Raw genomic sequence first — 22,668 nt, 5'->3', positions numbered from 1 at the left:
AATAATAATAATAAAAAACGTGTCAGGGTTCTGATCATCCTGTCAGGGTTTGTTTGTTTTAATATCTGACAGGCTGACTGTACACCTATACGTAAATGTATAAGTAGCCTATAATGGGATAATTTAATAAAAGTAGGCTAATATTTCGCACAATTTGAATAAAACGGACACTTTCTGTAGGCTAACTGACAGATAACATGTTAGCAGAAGAATCGCATACTTTGTCTGCTCGCGCTCGTTTGTGTGTGCGTGCGCGCGCGCGTGTTTACTCCCTCCCAATTCTCCGCATCTCATGATCCTGTGAGCGTCTCTAGGTGATTTAGCGCCGCCAGTCCGAAGCAGGTGTTCAACATGGCGATCTCGGGACTCGGATCTCACTCTATTTCACTCTTTTTCTGCGTGGTTTTAGCAACATTTCTGCATAAAGGTAAGACAAGCGGAGCATGTATGAAAGCTTGTGTTTAGTATCGAAGCGAGAGCAGTGTGTAAACAACACATGTAACACTTGCGCACGTCCCTGATGCTGTGCAAAGCGCTCATAGTTTACCTGCAACAGTCTGCATGGAAAAAATTTTCATATGAAGAGTTCTTTAGCAGCACGTTTTGCTGTTCTGGATGGTGTTTTTGTTTGTTTAGCTAGAGAAAAGTACTGTCCAGATGCTGTACAGTAACCCAGTGCTGCTGATGAGAGGGACGCAAGTCCGTATCACACAGCCCAGAAGTCAATACATCCTGGTGATCTGAAAACGAGTATAGGATTAAACGAGTATAGGGTGTCCTTAAGTATTTAATACACATATGTAATATGGAATTTAAACGAGTAACGCGCACATTGCAGAATCACGCACACTTGCATCGACTTTATGGAGTGACAGCGGCATTGCGCGCACTTGTCTAATGTTTCTGTAAACATACCGGCCATCTTCAGTTCTTTGTGTGATCTTATACGTACATTGTCATTTGGCTAATGTTGCGTTGGTGTTGTTAAAAAGACTGTTTTCACCTTTGGTAGTTTTTCAGCTTTACATGGGAAACGCTCTTCTGTTAGCTGGAGCACGCTGTGAGATTCGCGTATGGCAAGCTGTTTTAACATTTATCACTTTTAGCTACTAGCTAGCTCCACTTTCATGTTACTAGTAGGCCTACTTATTTTAATTACTACTAATCCAATGGTGACTACTATCTTTTTTTTAATGGCACAACTATTCATTAGATACTACCAGGGGTGTAGCCATCATTTCAGAAATGAGGGGGCCAGAAAAATCAAGTGTAATACCAGTTTATTCTGACCTTTGTCTAAATAACAGGTTTTATTTTTCTTATCTCTTGTTTTTAATTGGCTATGACAAATGAAATGCACCGCTGAACAATAACCAATAATGTTTAATGTTCTATAGTATTTTTATGTATGGTTTATGGAGACCTACTACGAACACTTGTGCATTAAGTCATAGATTTTATACAATGTTAAAAAAGTGTTTTTAAAAGCCACTCTAACACTTGATAAGGCTTTTTATGACAGAATAAGGCAGAAAAATATATTTTATAATTTCTACTGTAATAAAGGGTATGTCAATTATACCTGCATTATTCAGATACATTATTGTTATGAAAATACCCAGAGATAGCTTGAAAAACACACATAAACCATATATTGTTGCAATCATGTGGTTTTTGTCTTCACGTTTCATCAGTCAAAACTGCTTTTTATTCAGCTACTGCGATAGATGGATGCCTTTGTCTAGGGCTGCTCTAGTCAAGTAGCCCAACTATTTCATCATTGTTGAGATCTTTGATCAGCCATATCACCCTGTAGCAGACGGTTTCCCACTGAAGCTAAGCAGGGTTGAGCCTGGTTAGTACCTGGATGGGAGACCTCCTGGGAAAACCAGCTTGCTATACAGTGCTTGTTACACTATACTTTAACAAGCACTGTCCTTTGCACAAGATGTTAGGTCCTGACCGAGGTCGTGACACTCTCTGGTCATTAAAAAGCCCATGGCACTTCTCGTAAAGAGTAGGGGTGAAAACCCTGGTGTCCTGGCCAGATTCCCTCCATTGGCTTTTATCAATTATGGCCTCCTGATAATTCCCATCCTTTGATTTGGCTCTGTTACTCTCTCTCCACTATCCACCGGTAGCTGGTGTGTGGTGAGTGCACTGGCGCCGTTGTTCTGTGGCTGCAGTCGCATCATCTAAATGGATGCTTCACACTGGTGGTGGTTGAGGAGAGACCCCCATTCACTTCTGACTATGTTTTGTTAGTTTTACTATTAACTATTTATTATGTACTAGTACTTATTTCTTAGTAGGTTTACTTGTACTGTAGTTATCCAAATAGATAATAGCATCTATTCTGGTTTTACAGGTATGCATTTATTAGACACTAATACCAAGTTATATTTATAAGGGCTGCACGATTTATCGCGATTAAACCGCACACGGTATGGCAAAGGCTGCGATTATTTTATGCGCAACTTGTCAGAGCTGTACGGCTCTGTGATCAGTAGTAAATGCTTCTTCATCTGAAAGCCAGAGGGCGCTCTTGCGCAGAAACTCCAAATATGCTCTGCCACAGAAGAAGATAACACGCTTCATATCGCTGTAGCAGAATAAACAGAAGATTGAAACACTTTGATTAATTAAACATGACCAATAAACACACGACTGACTTATTCTGTGTAAGAAGCCACATCATCTCACAGAAGGATGCTCAACTGTCGTTATGAAGGGAGTTTGGAGTAAAAACATTATTAAATGTTGTCTTTTGTTGGACAAGATGTTAATAAATGCTTCTCATGTCTAGAAAGATGTTTGACATTTTTTGCTTTTTCAAATGTACATTATAAGCGACTCAAACTCGCAGTGCTTTCAGATGGATTCGAATTTGGAGCCATACTTCATTGACAAGCTGTGCATAAAAAATAACTGCAGCCTTTGCGATTTCATAATCTCACTAAGAATCGCGTTTAAACGTGATTTCAATGTTATTTTTCGTATCGTGCGATAAATCATGCAGCCCTAATATTTATCCCATTTGATACTTGTAACATTTCATAGTTACAATTGCCTTTTTACTTGTCAATTGTTAAGACTGGTCACAATGTATAATTCAGTTAATATGTTACCAGTTACTAACTACTGAAATACACACTGTAGTCTAATAAGTGGGTAGTAGTCTCCTTTAATTGTTTTACTAGGGAAACTGGAATAGAAAATTGTAGCTAATTGAATAGTTAAAGTGACTAATAAATAAGTGAAAGTGCCTAATGAATAGTTAGTCGTTAAACTGGTCAAAAGTGTAAATACTAGTGGAAAGTGAATAGTCTATATCTGAACAACAGATAGCTACTCGTCCCTATCAGGAAAGTGATTCATGGCAAAAGAAGAAGTGAAATTGAAAAATATACTGTCACTATTAGATTGCATGCTAGTAATAATAGACTATACTATTCTACACTAGCACACTATAATTGTAGCAAAAATATACACAAGTTAGCTTTCAGGAATAAATGTTCAAATGGCTTGCCACATTAGCTCTTTCTGCCTCCCATCCATCAACAGGTTTTCCGCAAGATATTGGCTTTTTATTCTGTGTTCTAGGAATGAGATTGCAGTATTCTGTTTAAAAATTGAAGTTTTTTATTTTCCTGATATTTTGAGTGATTATACCAGCTATATTCACTGATAAAACCCCATTTGTAATAGACGTTAGTTTGTGGATGCTGATTCCTGTATTAACAACAGAGGCTTTTCAGTGTGTGAAGGATGCTTTTGTCTGAGGCAAGAGGTATATATAGGTTTTCTTTCAGGAGACTTCAAAGCCACTTGTCTTCCTATAAGTGCTCTTGAATCCTCATATAACCACCTAGAATACTGTGTAATGCAAGGACATGCTATTTGTTGGGGATGGATTTTGCCCATCCATTCCACCATCCTATAGATGCTTTCAGGTATTTAAGGTGAAATACTTTGGGGAAGATGATATGTCCTGCTATGTAACATGATAAACTCCATCTAAAAAGATTTTAAACAGCATGTTTTTTCCTATTACTTATGACCTCATATTTATTTAGCGACAACATGATGTATTTAAATTTTGAATTTTTACTTTTAAACATAAAATATGCAGTTTCCCTTTTGCATTCATATAACTTTTAATCCTGAATAAAAAAAGAAAAAAATCACAGACTGCATCAGCTACCCATACATAAATGCTAGAAAGCAGCTAGTCATCTTCGTTCAACAGGCAGACTGCAGTTAACAGCGTGAGCTGACAGGAGAACTGCATTGGCTTGAGAGGGAATATATATTCTCTTAGAAGAAATAATAGAGATAATAATAATTCTGATATGGGACAATTCTCACTGGCAAACAATACTTTCGTAATGAGATGGGATATTCATGTAAATTGCCTCATGTCAAGGGTAATTTTCAGTCTGCGTGACTCACAGGTAGAGTTTCCATCAGTGCGAGAGGCTCGAGTTGTAAATATTAGAAACACACTGCAGCTTTTGCATAATTCACGATGCCCTGTGATGAATGTTATGGAAGATGAATGTCCTGACACTCCCCACAACAATCAGCACTAATTTAAAACCTTCTAAAAATCACACGAGAAACCTTGTAAAACATACCCTCAGAGAAAAGACTGAGAGAAAAAAGCTCATATATGACACATGCTCATATGTGGCAGAGGAACTGCATTAAAAACCATTTGTGGGGGAAATTTCTGCACTCTTCTGCTGAGATTATCACATATTTGTTTCCTCAAAATGGCCTGAATCCCAACAAACTGTTGATTGGCAGTAAATTAAAATGCTTTCCCTTGGTGCATTAACTTTCTAAGATTGTTTGTTGGAATAATTTTCTTTTCTATTTAAAGCGAAGAATTTATAGCTCATTAGATTTACATTATCCCTGCTTAATAAGCCTTGTGCTGATTGCTAAATAATGCACAGCACTACATTATGCTCCTACCAGATGCTAAAGTTGCCGAGATGGAAATGTGAGATAACTTTCCATAGATGCGAAGATGATGATGTGCCGTGTGAAAATGATGTTGCCCAGCACAATTATGAGATTTTTTTATTTTTTATTTTTTTTTTTGCAATGTCATTAAGGAACTTGAATCAGAATAACCTCATCTTGCATCAAAGGAGTCTTTTTAAGATGAAGTTCAAAGCAGGCTTTAAAATTATGTAATTTTGAAAGCTCAACAATTCTGCTTCATTTTGTGTTTGTGTATTTCATCAAATCTACGGACCATATTTGAATATGAGTCCGCAATCTGTTAGTTGACTCCACTGGGGTTATTGCATATTGCTCATCCACTTATGTAACTTCACAACAGAAGCCTCTCTAGTGAGTCAACACACAAGTACAGGGGATGATGTGAAGCACTACGAAGACCTTTCCTGTCTTAGTTTTCTGTTTATACCTCCGTATTACTAAACATCAGAGCTGAAGTATCCTCTTGTCGGTACTAGACTGTGAGCAAAATGATGCTTGAAACCGATAGACTATCGTTTCTGTAGGACAGATACCAGTTGAGCGCTATGCAGCAGCACACAGTCAATTAGTGGTAACAGATTGAAGGAAGCCCCAGTGGAGAGAGAATGCTTCATTCATGACACTGCTGGAGTAATGAGAGTGGAATATGATGAGGGGAGGGGGTTCCTGTCTTCTGTGATAAATATTGTCATTGTTCTCATTCTGCCCTGTCTTTCATGGACTGAGCTCATTGTCTGTCCTAGTTGGCAGAATTGTTTTGGCACAGACCATGAAAAAAAATCAAATTATGTTGTTTTTCAGGGCACAAAGTGCACCGCTTGCTTGGTTTACCAGCCGCTGAAGAGCCGCAGAAAGCTTTGTTGCATTGCAACGCTGTTGACACAATTGACCGGTTTTAAACTGTGCTTGTCATTTTGGGAGAGATTTTGAATGATGCCACCTTTCAAATGTATCAGTGTTTTTTTTCCAATATCTTTCTTATAATATAATATAATATAATATAATATAACATATAAAATAATATAGGCCTGGTTTCACAGACAGGGCTTAGATTAAGCCAGGATTGGGCCTTAGTTCAATTAGGACATTTAAGCAGCTTTTATAATTGTGTCTTAGAAAAAAACATTACTGTTGTGCATTTTGACAAAACAATGGCACTGACATATTTTAAAGGCCCACTGAAGTGTCTTGGAATGCACAACATTATTCAATGTGTTGACATAATTTTAACTGAAACAGGAAGACAGGGCGGGGCATATCGAACAGCCTTTTTAAAAAATAGCAATAGTGTTTTTTTTATACCACAGCTCGGCCAGAGCCGTTAAACTCGGTAAAACCTCAGTTTCCTTCTAATCTCTAACCGTTTCTCCTCATAATCTCCTCTATATCACTTTAAAATAGTCTTCTGTGCAGAATTCAAATGGGTCCGATACCTTTTGTGGTCTGAGCTGACTCGCGGTCCGCGGATATGATCCGCTCTGTGCTCTATTGTCTTTGGACCAGACTCAGAGCAGACTGTGATCACGCTGCGGCGGTTCACGTGACACTGACGCGAATTCGCATTCGCATTCGCATCAATGGAAAGCATATTTACACTGTCTGAATCGTTCCCTATTCTCTATATTTTGCACTATGTGCCATTCACCATGTAGAAACTAGTAAATGTGTGAATAAATGACAGCTTCACCGTCTGTTTACAGTGTAGGAGGGGGTGGGACTTCAGATTTTAGAGAGCATTTGATTGGACAGAAGATCTGACGAGAAACTGAAGTGCGATGTGATGTCATGAAAATCCATGATCCATTTTAGCGGAAGCGAGAGACTGTACGTTTTGAATGCTTATATCTCCTAAATGTGAATTTTGTCATTGTTTTGGAACACACCAGCCTATTCATATGCTATAAGTATAAGTAACATATTTATACTAAAAGCTAAAAAACTTAAATTTTGATTTCAGGGGGACTTTAAGATATGTCAGTACAAGTTCATTTCAGTTAAAACAGCTCAAATATGCCTTTTAGTCTGGTACTATGCTTAAGCGTTATCTATGAAACCGGCTATAATATAATATAATATAATATAATATAATATAATATAATATAATATAATATAATATAATATAATATAATATAATACTATTTGTATGTTTTCTATAATTATTATTATACTTTAAATTAATAGAAAATAATAAAAAAATGGTATTATAAAATAATTTATTATACTTTATGTATACAGTATATACAGTATTATATTCATCGCTTCACCCCTTTTGTGTAATACTGTATGTTTAAAATATAATTAATAACTGATTAAATTAAATACAAATTGATTCTGTTCTTGGTCCTATCATGGATAATTCAAGAAAAATGAATTTTTATTTTTTCTTTGAAAATATAGCATATAGCATAGTAATTTTTCAACCACCTGTCATGCAGAGATCACTATTTATTATCCTAACAATTCATGATGGATAAAATCATGCCAGTTCACATTTTTCTTTTTCTCATTGAATATCTTGTTTCACTTTGGAAATATATCACATTATGGAAGCAAAATAGGTTTCGATTCATGTTATCCTCAAATAATAACTGAGTATAAATCATTTGCTCTCCATCCTTGCTCTCCTTGTTCCCAGAAACCCATAAAAACAGATTACAGTTTCTTCCTATAATGTGCTGATGGGTGTTTAGGATCTGTTTACAGCTTGCGTGCTTGCATTAGACTCGTGAAACATATTTTTATACGTGTTATGATGACCTACTTCATCTCACCATGGTTAGAGAGTTGTCGTGAAAAATGTTCAGAAACATATGAATGGTGACATGCCCCCAAAGCTCAACGAGATGTGACCCACTTACAAACAGCGCTGCTGATAGAACCTATAAGGTCTCAGCATCATCTCCAGAGACCCCTGCGTTTACTCAGTCCCTGTTTTTGTGTTGGTCTCATGAACGCTATAGAGAACTTCCTCCATTTTTCTTCCTCCAAAAATTGATCGCAGCCCCAGTGTTTTTAATATTTAAACTGGCGAGGTGCAAGCTAGTTAGAAACCACATTGGCATCGTCAATGCAGTCTCAACTGCTGATCACATCACCATCGATCAGTTGAGACGTAGAGTGGGACTCCAGCTGTCTGAGTAAGAGAGAGTGACCAATCAATAGAACGTACAGATGGCGGCTCAGAGGGGAGGTGCTATTCAATTGAGCTGCTAAATACTTAAGAATGTCAGGACGCTGGATACTCGCAGTGGTTGATCTCATCACCTAGAGCAAAACGAGGTTCGGGGATAGCAACATCTGTCTGCACAGTCATGCTAACATCCGCTTGTGCTTTATTGGGATCATTGCTGTGGAATGAGCGTCATTGATTTGCACTGTTAAAGGTGATGCTTGGCTTTTTTTTTTGGTGGTAAAATATACCAGTTTAATACACACAGACAACTACAAGTGAGCCATTTGCACATTAACCTCCTCCTGATCAATTCCAACACTGTGTCTCTGTAGTGCTTTTAGAACATTGCTTTGTTTGTTTAAGTATCCTGACACAGCAACTGTGGCTCAACCAATGGTATGAGGGCAGGGCTGTCTGTTTGGCTGCCTAATTACAGCACAAATTATTTTTCAATTCTGTTTGGTGCTGCTAGCAGTGTTATTTTAGTATTATTTATATACTATTATAGATGTTATTATTTTTTATAAAATTATATAATATTGTTTTTTTTATTTTATTAATCTTTTGAAATTTGAAATTTTAGCTTATTTTTTAGTAATTTTTTAATTTTTTTCACTTTTTGTCACTTTTTTAAATATTACTATTTAGGTTTAATTAATTTATATTTCAGTTTTAATTTTACTTCAGTTGATTTATTTCCAGTTAATAATTGTAGTGCTTATAATTAAATTTATTTCAGTTAATTGCCAAGGCAACGTTTCTCATTTTTGCTTAGTTTAAGTTTCTCATGGAAGGAGCCCCTAAGGGACCTTTGCAAAAGTAAAATATAGACTTTTGTGTGCACACAAGAAACTTTTTGCGTGTTCACGAGAAACTATTGCATGTACATGAGAAACTTTTCATGTTTCCGGTTTATGTTTGCTATAACTTATTTCTTTGTGGGTGACTGCCATTTTACTATGAAGAAAACGAGAGTATGGATGCACATGAATTAATAAAGCTCTATTTGCTCAAAATTTGGCTTTAGTTAGGGCAGTATATCTCTAATATCACGGCCTTATGTCCGCTTTAACGCATCCTCTGTGATGGCCGAGAAACCGTGCCGTGAAGTGGGCTGATGGCACAGTATGGCTGTGTGTATTGGGCTGATAAAAGGTGCTTAAATTTTGGATTTCATTAGAGCAGTTCGTCTAGTACGAGGCTGAATCCATCTACTTATTCGTTTGTCATTTGTTGAAGCGTGAGCCTCCCCTTTATATAACATGAAGCTTTCTAAAGTCCTTTATGTCTATGGCTCTGCTCACAATCAGTGCTGTTAGAATTGAATGTAAGGATGTGTTAAATCTGACAAAGTGGTTTAATAAAGGGTGTTTTGATCTTGTGAAATATGAAATTTTTGCATGTTTTACTGCACCAATATATTTTTTTGGCCATAAATATTTTATTTGGGACAACAAAAATATACTGCCCTAACGAAATACAAATTTTTATCACTTTTTACTGTAACAATGTTTTTTTTTTTTTTTTAATGAACCGTTAAACTTAGCATGTAGAATGCACACGCGTTTAGTTACAGGTGTGAGTATCAAATGTCCCGTTCACAAAGCAACTTATAGTAGTGTCTCGAATACTGTCTGTATGAACGTGCAATCAGAGTCAAGCCTGTATTCTCTTACCAATAACCATAGAGACAGTGACCAAAGATCAAAGATGGCGACGTCCAAAGCTTAAAAGTCTTATCACTTTTGACACGACAAGAGTCCAGTCAAGCCACGAGTTCATCTATCAAATCTTCATTAACTGACAGCATCTTTTATACTGTATCTGGGTGAGTGTGGAGCATTTGAGTCGCGCAATACTGACGGGAACAACTAAAGTGGAGAACAGTGATCTAAAACCTTCAGATGACACACAGTTCATATCTCCATCACTGTAAGTTACAACATACGCAAACCCGCAACACACTGTAGACACTTGTTTGTGCTGCGTAGAGCGGCTCTCTCGCAATGTATGACATGACGGACAACTAGCTGTCCAGTCCGGTTCCATTCCCACAGAGTTTTCTGTGAATGCAGTTGTAGACCTGAAAATTTACAGGTGTAAGTTCCTACACTGTAAAAAAGAATTGTTGGTTTAACTTAAAGAAGTATGTTACTTGGTTGCCTTAAAATTTTGAGTTCATTGAAATTAAAAATTTGAGTTAATACAATGAAGGTGATTGGTTTAATCAACAGAAACTCAAAATATTATGTCATCTGAACCACATTAATTATCTAAGTTGATTTGACAAAAGAAAAAATGTTGAAATGACAAATTATGAAAATAATTTTTTACAGTGTATGTACTGTAAATAACCGAACTGTGTGTGAACTTAACCATATTATGGACTCAAATATAGGACTGAGGCTGCTGTGTGAATGTGGACAATATTTATGTTATGTTATATTGATAAATTTTTAGTCAGTTTTACTCTGGCATCTAAAAGACATCCAATTTTTGGGGGCAAAAATATCATTTGGGTGATAAGAAAGTGCAACATTAAACTAAGTATTTAAACTGTGTATATAAAAATGTAATGAAAAGAATGGATCCACACACAAAGATTTGGGGCAAAAGTTCTCCAAAAAAAATCTTTACGTATATGGTCGTATATTAATGTCATGATTATATATATATATATTAATGTAGACATGTATCAACATTTAAGTATTTGTTTTAAAAACCTGAGCTCCTTAATTGCACAGTTTTTGCCAAGATGCCTCAATGGTGCATAAAAAAAGTTTTTAAAAGGTTTAACTTTGTTCAAAAGCTTAGTGCTTTTTTTATCCTATTGAGACACACTATCTTAATTACTGTTGTACAATAGGACTTTAATTTATCATTTGTCACAGTTGAATCAGGACAATGCACCCCGAGCAATCATATTAATTCAACCGAATCAGCCATCTATTGATCGCCGGTCCAGTGGGAGAAAGCTGTCCATGTAATGAAGCCCCCTTTGTGGTTGATTGAGGAAAGGCACAGTATCAAATGTTTCAGATTGAATCACCATATATATCCTCAGAATAGCATGATGGGAGTTTTTTTTCCTTCCTTCGCTCAGGTTTTCCTGTTGCACAGGCGTTTGTTAGACACGACGTGTTATTAATGTCACCTCAAAGCATTAAGAGCAAAGCTAAAACCTCACGCTTGCGGTAGCTATTAAAGCTCGAATATGAGGTGAGAGCCTGTTTCATCCATTTAAACAGATGTTAACATGATGTAGCATGTCTCTGTGAAGGTCTCTGAACAATATTCCAGCTCTTTTCACAGAGACGGGTTAATGCAAGAGAACCATTCGGATAATAAGCACTGGAAGGTGTTGTCGATCAATGGTTCTCAGATGGTTTCACTTTATAACCCAGATTTTTACATTTTGCAAGTGATTTAGTGCAGTAAAATTGTTTATCATAAATGCTCTTAAACCAAACAATGAAGTTAATTAAAATGATAATTACCTCTATAGGCCCAAAATATTTTCATAAATGATGATTACCATGACATGTTGTACACTAGGATGGAAAAAATGTATTTGCATTTATTTTTAATAAAAGCACAGCCTTGATGTCAACAAAAACATTATTTTTTTTCATTTCATTCGTATTTTCCCTGATAAACGTGACCTTCAGAACAGACCTTAAACCATATCAGTTAAGGACCATTGTTGTAGACCACAGAGGTGAAGCTTTTCCCTCATTTGATAATGATAATAATAACAAAAAAATATGACGCTGTCACTTCAATAAATCAGGTTTACCTTCATAGTTTCCCATTTGATGAAAGTCTGTGATGGTTTCAGAGAATCAGATGGGATTAAAAAGATAAACATCAGGATCTGAGCCATCATGCTTTGGCTCAAAATCTTTTTTCTTTTCTTTCTTTTTTTTTTTTTTTTTTGTGTTCATAGTAGTTTACGTCTGTACAATAGGAATGTGATCTCTCTCCTCTACACATCAGCTGACAAGTTGTTTTCTCATCTGGAGCTTTGATCACTCCACACAATAGCAGCATTTAATGTTATCTTAACAAGGTCATTGATTTGTGTGATACATTTGTGTAATACAAGGACAGGGATGTTATACAGTGAAGTAGGTTTTCAGAAACAGCACAGTTTGGGTTAATTTGTAGTTTGGTTTTCAGATGTTGTATGTTTTTTGTGCAACATTTTCATAGTAGCTTGATTGAAGTTGAACACGTAGCTGCAGTGATAGATGTGGTAACTGGATGACAAGCTTGAGAAATATAAGGAACTAAAGGAGAAGCTAGAGAGAATGTGACAAGCCAGAGCCAAAGTAGATCCACTGTTGATATGGGCTCTTGGCACTTGTGCTGGAAAATGGTTTTAACAGACACCAGGAAAAACTCAATATCTCAATCTGGGAGAGTGCAACCTAAAGAACATCTAAGATACTGAATCCACTTCGTAGGATTGAGAGAAAAAAAGGGTTGTGAAAGGAGGTTTTCTATATTGCTCATTTTATAAAGCATATACCTTTATATATAATGGCATTGTGTGTGCGTGCATAAATATATATTTTAACACCTGCCTACCCGCCAAATGCGGGTGGATTTCAGCAGTGGTGTGTAACACAGTAACTCCTACTAGCCACTTTGCCGGGTTGAATTTTGTATAAATTTTTTCAGTTGTAGTCTTTTAAAAAGGCATCTGAAATAATAAACTAAGTGCAATGTAGTGTTGTTACAATTTTTTTCGATACATATTGTTACTGAAATATCTGAAATGCTTCCAATACTCATTTTCCGCAGAATAGATACATGATACTAGCTGCGCTTTCTCATTCTCTCGTGCCTCCGACAGCGAGTTGACACCCAAACCCACCTTCCCTCACTCACTTGTTTCATTTGCTTGGGATGAATATTGTTGGTGTTAAATTTCGGCATGAGATTGCACGTATTACGCATAATTTTACTTATTCTCGCAGATTTTGTGCTCACACCCAAAGTGCGTGCACATAAAGCCAGCCCTCAGTACTAAATTGAGTTCTCTTGCGCTGTTTATTGCTCTTAACCAATCAAATACACACAAAATAATGTCAAAATGCTGGTCATGTAAACACAGTCAGTTATGTTTTCAAGTGAACGTAAACAGTTGAGAAAGAAAAAAACATGTGTAACAGTATAACGGATTCATGTGTCAGGTCTTAAAGTGACAGCAGCCTAATATACCTGCGGCCAAATTATGAGATAATATTACAAATATCTATATGACAGTTTTTCCCTATGGTATCAATGTCAAAGTTGTGGCCAGTGAAAATGCTGAGTGGCTAGTAACTTTGGAAAACCACTAGCCACGGTGGCTGGTGTGCAAAAAAGTTAATGTCAATATGGGTGGGGTAGTACTTTGGGTTCGGCCAAATTCCAAGCCTGGAGCCCTCCCCTTGGACAGCACACCAAATACGCATAACCTTTATTCCATCTGAATATGTGGAAGTGCAAACTTGTGAAATTATTAATTAATTAAAAATGCTTTTAATAAAGCATGGAGGTTTCAGCACCTGGGCAAAATTAATATTGGCTAGGGCTGTTTCTGAGCAAGATACTTAATTGATGGAATACGGAAGTACAAACCTGACATTTTCTAAAATATAAATATGTATTTAGGGTAACTGTGGTATTAGGGGAATAATTATCTCTGGACTGTTATGCATTACCATTTTGAGTGAGTAGTAAATTTTCAATAATTCAGAGGTCCATCATCAATTATTCCTTACATATGAAGCACAGATGCTTGTAGAAGTATTTTTTAAGCATTAATTTTAATTAAGCAAAGAGTGCTACATTATGAATTGTTGATGTTAAATGATACAGAAATATTTGCTAAAGGCATAAAGGTCTGTGTTAGAATAGAGTTTCAGCATGCTTGAGATGAATAAAGCAGTCAAATGACATTGAAGTGCAGCGTTGTAAGAAAGTATGAATTATTCTCTGGGAGTGAGGGACAACATTTATTCATTTGCTATTTCATTCAAAATAAGTAATAACTAAGTGTGTTGCTTTGAGAATTGCGAATGATTCATGCCACATTAACGTTACATTAGGCAACAAGTGTGACGCAGATGCTCAAGAGCGTTGACTGGCCTTTGTGAAACAATGGTTAATTCCTCATGACAGGGAAGAGGTTATCTTAGCCTCAGTAATTGGTTTGCTGCCATGGAAGTTGGATTATTTGTAAAACCTCATTCAGAACCTCACATTTTATCAGTCGTGTGGCACAGACAGAAAAACTGTTGCCCAAAAAGGGAAGGTTATAGAAGATGAATGAGGACATTCAAAGTACTGGAAGTCTGCATAAGAAGTTTCACAAATAGAACATATTTATTTGATTAATTTTGTGAATTAGTTAAAGTTTTGTTCATATGTTTCTTATGATCATTACTTGGTTTGATAGAAAATCAATTCTCTTATTTCTAATGATATTTGGGTGTTAAGTTATTTTAAACATATTTTTCAACAGCTCATCTCTCTTTGCTCATCACGTCTTGCAAGAAGCACATTTTCTTTTTTGCAAACCAAAAATTGCAACTGTCTGACCATGAAGTGTTAGATAATTAAAGTTCAACGCACACGGTCATCCAATAACTGGTAATTAAATTATTTGATGAGATTTGTTCGGCCGTCACAGCTTAAGCATATTTGTTTATTCATGGTTGGACAAGAGATTTGACATAGATAATTTACTCTGTGAATTTTAGGTCTGATATTTAGATGTCATTAGTCTGATATTAACATCATAAAAAGATTCATTCTGACAGCTATTTGTTCCCACTTGAACTAGGTTCAAGTTGCTGGAATAAGGCAATTATCTGCTCTGTTTTTAGATGTAAGGAATAGCTATTATTTTATTTTATTTTATTATTTTTTATTTTATTTTATTTTATTTTATTTTATTTTATTTTATTTATTAGGGGCCAAGCCTCGAAGGTGCATAGGCACCTACTGTCATTGTTAGTGTTCCAATCATTATAATTCTTCTTCTTCTTCTTCCGCTCTTGAGTCTGTTGCAGCCCATAGAACTGCTTGTGGAAAAAATTATGAAATTTGGCACACAGATGGAGGACAGGAACCACAGCAAATTTGGAGTCTCTAACTCAGTCCCTCTAACACCACCAACTGTCCAAAGTTCTACTCATATTTACACTAATAACTATTGAACCACAAGGGCTGATTCCTTGGCTCAAGACGTTTCGATTGCATTTTCTGTCATTAATTTTTTTTCCACCGAAAATCCTACTTTTTTCTGATTCATTTTGGATGGTTTGTTCAATTTTCACCAAAATTGGCTCACATCATCTTCAGACAGTGCTGGCAAAAAGTTGTTAAAGGCTTTTTGATAAACCAAACTGTTCTTGAAAAACACACGAATGAAATGGACAAAGAGCACATCAAAATGGATGTGAAGATATATCTCTGCAGTGCTTTAGCGCATTGATACAAATCTTGGTACGTCATCACAAGCATGACCTGAGGTTACTTAGCGTTTCAGCACAGTGCCACCTACTGGTCAGGAGGTATGAAAAATGGCTAGTTTTGCTTATAACTTCTGAACGGTTTGTCCAAACACTGGTCTCTCTTGATTCAGCGCAGCATACTTTCGAAAGATATCCAATTTTCCCATATTGGGTGTTGGCTGTTTTGAATTTTGTCACAAAATCCTCTGTTTTACAAATGCATTAGCATATTACAGAACTTGGTATGAGTCAAAAGTTTCAGAAAAAGTTTCAGAACAAATTTTGGTCAAAATTTGTAATGACGTTTTAAAAAATGCTAATAGCATTTGATTAGTTTAGCCTATTTTAATGAAACTTGTCTTGAGATTCCTTGAGTCATACTGAGAACAATAATACCAGCTATGCAATAGTTTTCGAAATTGCTGTCTGCCATTTAGGATTTCTTTGAAAAAAAAAATTCAAACTCCTCCTAGACTGTTGGTCTGATTTTGACCAAAATCAGCTCAGATCATTGTGAGACCATGTCGGCAAAAGGTTATTAAAAGCTTTTTGATTGACCAAACCATTTTCGAATAACGCATCAGTGAAACTGATGGCATGATGCCAAGCTGATTCTACAGCTGTAACTCTGCAACGCTTTGGTATATTGACTCCAAACTTTGTATGTGTCATTGTCACCTCACACTGACCACAGAACATCAATTTGGTAACAGCGCCACCATTAGTCAAAAGTGATAAGCCATTAAATCATTACTAGTTACTGTATTTATGATTTTTCAGCTGTTTTGCCTGAAATAATCTAAAAATATCTTTAATTACTCATTGTTGCAGTTGGTCTGATGTACCCAGCCATGCTTTCATATCTCCTTATTATCCTTTTTTTTTTCGGTGCTTGGCCCCTTAATTTTTGCTTGTTATTTTATTATTATATTTTATTTTCACTATACTAAATCATGTCTTAAAAAAAAAATGTGTCTATTTCTATAGAAAATATGCAATTGCATTCATGTCAAAATAACTATATATTTTAAAAGTGATGGCAGTGTGTGGAGGGGTGGTCACCTGTTATATTTCTCCCCAAAAAAAATGACATATAGTAAAAATTTTAAACATGGCTGTAGAAGGTTTTGATTTTTAGGTTTTAGTTGATTTGAGCATGGCATTGATCAATATGGAAAAAAAAAAATCCAGCAGGTACTTTTTTTCACCACAGTAATAACATTTTGTTTGGTATAAAAGGTTACTGCAGTTGTCATCCGTGTGATCTTCCACTTAAAATTTAATGCACACGGCGGACCTTTGCCTCATTCTTTATCGGCCTAAATTGGTTAGTTAGTATAGCTATTATTATGATGAATGACATGTTTTAGGTGGCGTGGGATTTCTGTGGTGCAAGGTATTCCTTGTTCAGTGATTATGTATAATTATGCATGATGGTTCCAGAGACACAGGGGGACATCAGCTGCAGACAAAATGTATGTTTGTTTTTGTCTCCTGCTATTTGTCTTGTGCGAGTCAGTCACCTTCCATTATTCATTATCTCTCTTAACTGACATCAATTCAATCTCTCTCAGCGAAACATCTCTGTCCTTTTGATCGCTTCGTGCGTCGCCATTCGGGTGCTATCAGAGTTTTACAGTGGTCTAATTATGGTGCATTAAGCCATCACAGTGACATATCAGCTTGTCACCGTATGCAAAGTGGTGTAACGGCACCGTTCATTGTTTCTTTTAATAGTTGTCCGAAAAGGCTTGTGAGAGGGCTTGTGTTCTTTCGCAGATGTAATTAGAGGCAGAATTTATGGGAGCTATCAGGCTTTCAGTCAAGCACAGCCTATTTGAAGGTGACATCAGGATGTATTGCTCTATGATGTAAACATCCTGTCAGAACCGAGCCGCTTGCCGGCGGGCTGTCACAACCCTTTTAGAGGGGCTTGTCTTCCCGAGCCTTTTAAATCATTATCAGTCCCGCTGGTTAGTTCACATGACATCTAATGTATACTAAAGCCCGCCGCACATAGACCACTCAGAGTGACTTTGAATCTGTCAAGGTGCCGAGTAGGGGAGGGCGGGGTAAGCTGTGCCACTTTTTGCTGAACTTGTCTTCTAGGCAAGGAGTAATTAGTTAGTAGTTAAACAAATATGTCTGGGGCCGTAGAAACCTGTTAGGTGTAAGCCAACCCAATGTTACAGGAAACGTAACAATTTTACAAAGTGGCGATTTTGTATGAAATATACGATTTTTAGAAAACAGTAAGCAGGAAGGTCCTCTCCTAACCCCACGACTAACCTAACCACCACTTGGGCTTTTAAAGATTTACGCAATTTAATTAATAGTAAAATTCCATCAAATTGAATTGAATAATCCTTACGTATTTGATTTGAATAATTGAAAAATCCTTAATCAATTATTCAATTAAAATACATAAGGATTATTCAATTCAATTTGATGGAATTTTACTATTAATTAAATTGAGTAAATCTTAAAAAAAGGCTTAAATTTTTTTGTGTATGAAAACTCAAATTCATATGAATTAGCCACCAATTCACCAAAACATAAAATAATTATGAATTGCCATGAGATTGTGTTGGATAAGCTGTGTCATGTTGAGGGACATTATTAGGAAATATGACCATTTCAAATATAATTATGAACATCAGTAAAATTTTAAATATTTATCATTTATAATAATTAGAAATGCTTATTGAGCTGCAAATCAGCATATTAGAATGATTTCTGAAGGATCATGTGACACTGAAGACTGAAGTAATGATGCTGAAAATTCAACTTTGCCATCACAGGAATAAATTACATTTTTAAATATATTACTATAGAAAACAGTTATTTTAAATTGTAATATTATTTCACAATGTTACTGTTTTTATTGTATTTTTGATCAAGTAATGGTGAGCATAAGAGACTTTAAAAAAATAAAAATCATACAAACCTCTGATTGTATGTTGTGTATGTATATATGGTTATTTTTAGTCCTGAATAAATTTGCATTGATACGCTGTGAAAGGGAAATGTTGGTTTAACTTAAAAAAAAAAGTAAGTTACTGGTTGCCTTAAAATTTTGAGTTCACTGGAATGAAAAGCTACGTTAATACCATGAAGTTAATACAATGAAGGCGATTGGTTTAATCAACAGAAACTCAAAATATTATGTTATTTGAACTACATTAATTATCTAAGTTGATTTGACAAAAAGAAAAATGCTATAACAAATCATGAAAATACAAATCATTACAAATTATATATTATTAATTAGTTTTTGCTTTTACCTGCCATGTTTTTACTATAAAAAATGTGTATCACCTTGGTCAATTAAGGGCTGACACATCTTACCCCACTTTCCCCTATATTTCTTCACCAAAGAAACAAGATGAGATGCTTATTGTTGTAATTCTTGGTGTTCGTTTGAGCGGACGGCACAGTTGATTCATGGAACTGCATAATGATGCTGGAGCGGCTGATTTCTCCTTTCATGCGTGCTTTGTGTTTTCAGGTCGACCTTTTCTGGCCAACTCTTATGGGTCCCTCGCAAATTATTCCATGCCAGCTTTTCTCTGTGACCCCTGTGTCTTTAGCAGTGTTGTTTTTCCGACAGCTCTTGGGCACAGAAAGACAGATAAAAACAGCTAAAATCACATTCAAAATCCTGGGTGGCTCATAATGAATATGTTTAAACTTTTTTTCAAGTGTTTTCTCTTTCTTTACCCTGCCATGTTTGCTTGTGTTTCAAAGAAACAGAATCATTCATGAAGCTGTGCAAAGCTCTTCTCTGAATCCGTAGAGGGCTTTGTGAAATATTCACTAGTGGAATGTACATATATTTCACAAACATCTTATTTTACAGAGCTTTGTTGTTCAAGCATCCCTCTGCCTCTTAAAGATCGTTTGACTCTTGGCTTTATGGATTCTTAAATAAAGTCCATGGCCTCGGCCTGACTTCCTTTTGTGGCAAGAGCCCATTATGAGCTAAAACGATGGAGCTGTCCTTTAAGGTGGGAGCGCATCTCCCCAGGTGAACCGGCTGTAGTAGCTCGGCCAGATATTTCCTATCTGCAAGGACATAGAAGGATAAATTACATCCACAGAACCTAAGCTCTCTCCAAAGCTTTCATTTGCACCTGCAATTAATCAGCCATCACTAGAGAGATCCTTAATGTCAGGCCAAGGATCTTATTAGGGATGTCCTTTATGAGACTTAATGAGACTTATGTCTTCCTTGAGTATTTCATTTTACTAACATTGGCTTCCTGTTTAAACTGTGGGGTGAGGGAAATGTCCCAGATCAGCCCTCATAAAGACCCCAGGCTCCTAATGGTCTTCCTGTGGTCAAATGTTCATTTTATGTATTCTGAATAGTACAAATAATTATACACATTTTCTGTGTATATATATATATATATATATATATATGGGCACGCTTTAGATTAGGGTCCAATTCTCACTATTAACTAACTATTAACTACAACTTTTGCCTCAATAAACTCATAATTACTGCTTATTAATAGTAAGGTAGTTGTTAAGTTTAGGTATTGGGTAGGATTAAAGGGATAGTTCACCCAAAAATTACAATTCTGTCATCATTTACTCACCTTCAAGTTGTTCCAAACCTGTATACATTTCTTTGTTCTGCTGAACACAAAGGAAGATATTTGGAAGAATGTTTGTAACCAAGCAGATCTCGCTTCCCATTGACTAACACAGTAGGAAAAAAGTCAATGGGGGGCGAGATCTGCTTGGTTACAAACATTCTTCCAAATATCTTCCTAAACTAAAGTGTTACCATATCATTTATTATGTTTTTCTCACAAAACGGCAAATGGTTGGCAATAAAATATGAGAGACTAAAATAAATAGTTTTTATTTTATTTTATTTTTCTCTCAAGCTCTTGACTGGCACTACTTTTTCCTTCATAAACAAGTTCAACTTTTAAAAAATACAAAAAGGGTTTATGTTTATTTCTCTCTTTGTTTAGATTGGATTGTTTAGAGTATTCATCTATTTTAAGATTGAAAATCTTGATGTAGACATGGTAAAAAGTTTTCCAGACCTTCCAAGACAATAACAAAATGAAAACAGCTGAAATCTGGTAGTTTTAATAAAAAGCAACCCCTGGGACATAAAAAGTGCCCGAAGTTGAAGAAACTCCCACATATTTGGCTTTCTGTCCACAATAGACAATGCTTGAGCTTGAAACTCTGAACAAATTGTCCCCTCAGGATCTTAGTGTGGAAAGAAAGGCAGAAGATGGGGTGGAGGAGGAACGCCGCAGGAAAACAAGTGCAAGTTGCAGTTTATATAGATAGATAGATAGATAGATAGATAGATAAAGCAACATACTGTAATTGGTTGGATTCTATATTTATAGATTATATAAATATAGTATAGATTTATGGATTATATGGCTCTTTAAGTCAAAATATTAATTGCATTACAATATTTAATTTATTTATCATATAAAAGTAAATTAAACAAAAATTTTAGTTAGCGGTCAAAAATGTGGGGTCTATAATATTTTAATAATATAACATTTTTTGAAAAGTTTTTTGTGATCACCTAAGCTGCTTTTATTTGATCAAAAGTACAATAAAAGCAGTAATATTGTGAAATATTACTTCAATTTAAAATAACTAATTTATATTTCTATTTGAATATATTTTAAAATGTAATGCAAAGCTGAATTTTCAGCATCATTACTCCAGAGTCACACAATCCTTCAGAAATCATTCTAATATGCTGATTTGCTGAAGAAGAAATATTTCTTAGTATTAATGTTGAAAACAATTGTTCTGCTTAATATATTTTTGTGGAAACATTTTGATACATTTTTTTCAGGATTCCAAAAGAAAGTAAAAAAACCCAAAGCATTTATTTGAAATAGAAATCTTTTGTAACTTTATAAATGTCTTTACTGTCACTTTTGATCAATTGAACCTATCCTTGATAGAAAAAATTAGTTGTTTTTATTGACAAAAACTAGTTAAATTTTTGTTGACTAAAATTAGCAATATTAAAAATGGGAAACTAAAATACAGTGTAATCAGACTATGACGAAACAAAAATGAATTTAGTTGTGGAAAAAATGCGGAAACAAACAAAAGTGAAAGCCATGGATGAAAGCCACTGGTTCCTGCGGTGTTTAATGCTGCGACTGTGCGATTTTAATTAAGAAGTGTCGAGTCACATTAGATATGATGATCTCTAACAGATACGTACAGTTTGGTGTTTGACAAATGTGCCATTCCTCTGCATGCGCACCCAACATAAAGTTCCCAAACTGTTCCGTGCTCAGCATCCTCTTTTTAAAGCTGATGCTGAAAATATTTCCCCCTTAGAAACAGGAAAAACAACTCCAAAAATACTTCCAAATGGGTGGTTTTCTCGCTGAGTTCCCTTGTTACCACAAAGGCTGCCAGTGAAAAGGTTGAGGAGCCATCTGTCAGCATTTGTGGTCTGCTGTAGCAATCTGCTTTGGTCTTGCAGAGACTGCCTCCTATCCGGTTACAGAGCGGGTCGCTACCGCGAGCACAGACCGCCGAAGCTCACACCTCTGCTACTGGGAGGACTAATAACAGGCTGGATCACATCTGTTTACCAGCATTGAACTCCAGGGGGGCTTTTCTAGTTTTAGGCTGTTTAGTTAAGATGGCAGCATGGCTTAATTAGTTTATTCATGTTAGACGGAAAAGAGGTAATTAGGAAAAGGCAACAAGAGGCTTGCACATTCATGGATTTATTTTCTTTTTTTGAACTTCACATGTATTGACAGGTGTTTGATGTCACAGAAATGGCTCAATCAAACCAATCAATCCCTCAATCAAACAAATATGTTTTTTTAAAGTGTTCCTGCAGTGTATTGATCTGGTAGGATGAGGGCTTAATGTTTTTATTTTTTTTGTTTCATTATCTGTGGAAAACACCAATATTTCTTTAAATCTGAAGGTGAATCAAGCTTCAAAACA

The 22,668-nt window shown here is 35.7% G+C and overlaps 1 protein-coding gene across 3 annotated transcripts in view; it reads left to right on the top strand.

The window, feature by feature from the left end:
- Positions 1 to 265: 265 nt before the first annotated feature.
- cadm1b (cell adhesion molecule 1b) overlaps positions 266 to 22,668 on the top strand; it is a 198,643-nt gene continuing 176,240 nt past the window's right edge. For 2 of the 3 annotated variants that reach the window (XM_051863540.1, XM_051863537.1), the window contains exon 1: positions 266 to 427. In XM_051863540.1, coding sequence (XP_051719500.1) covers positions 352 to 427 — 76 coding nt within the window. In that variant the 5' untranslated portion in view covers positions 266 to 351. The remainder of the gene's footprint in view (positions 428 to 22,668) is intronic. The other variant, XM_051863538.1, reaches the window with a different exon arrangement.

The sequence above is a fragment of the Ctenopharyngodon idella genome, chromosome 15 (genome assembly GCF_019924925.1).
Source record: "Ctenopharyngodon idella isolate HZGC_01 chromosome 15, HZGC01, whole genome shotgun sequence".
Lineage (NCBI taxonomy): Eukaryota > Metazoa > Chordata > Actinopteri > Cypriniformes > Xenocyprididae > Ctenopharyngodon > Ctenopharyngodon idella.
The sequence above is the reverse complement of the archived record's forward strand: the minus strand, read 5'-3'. Positions and strand labels throughout refer to the sequence as shown.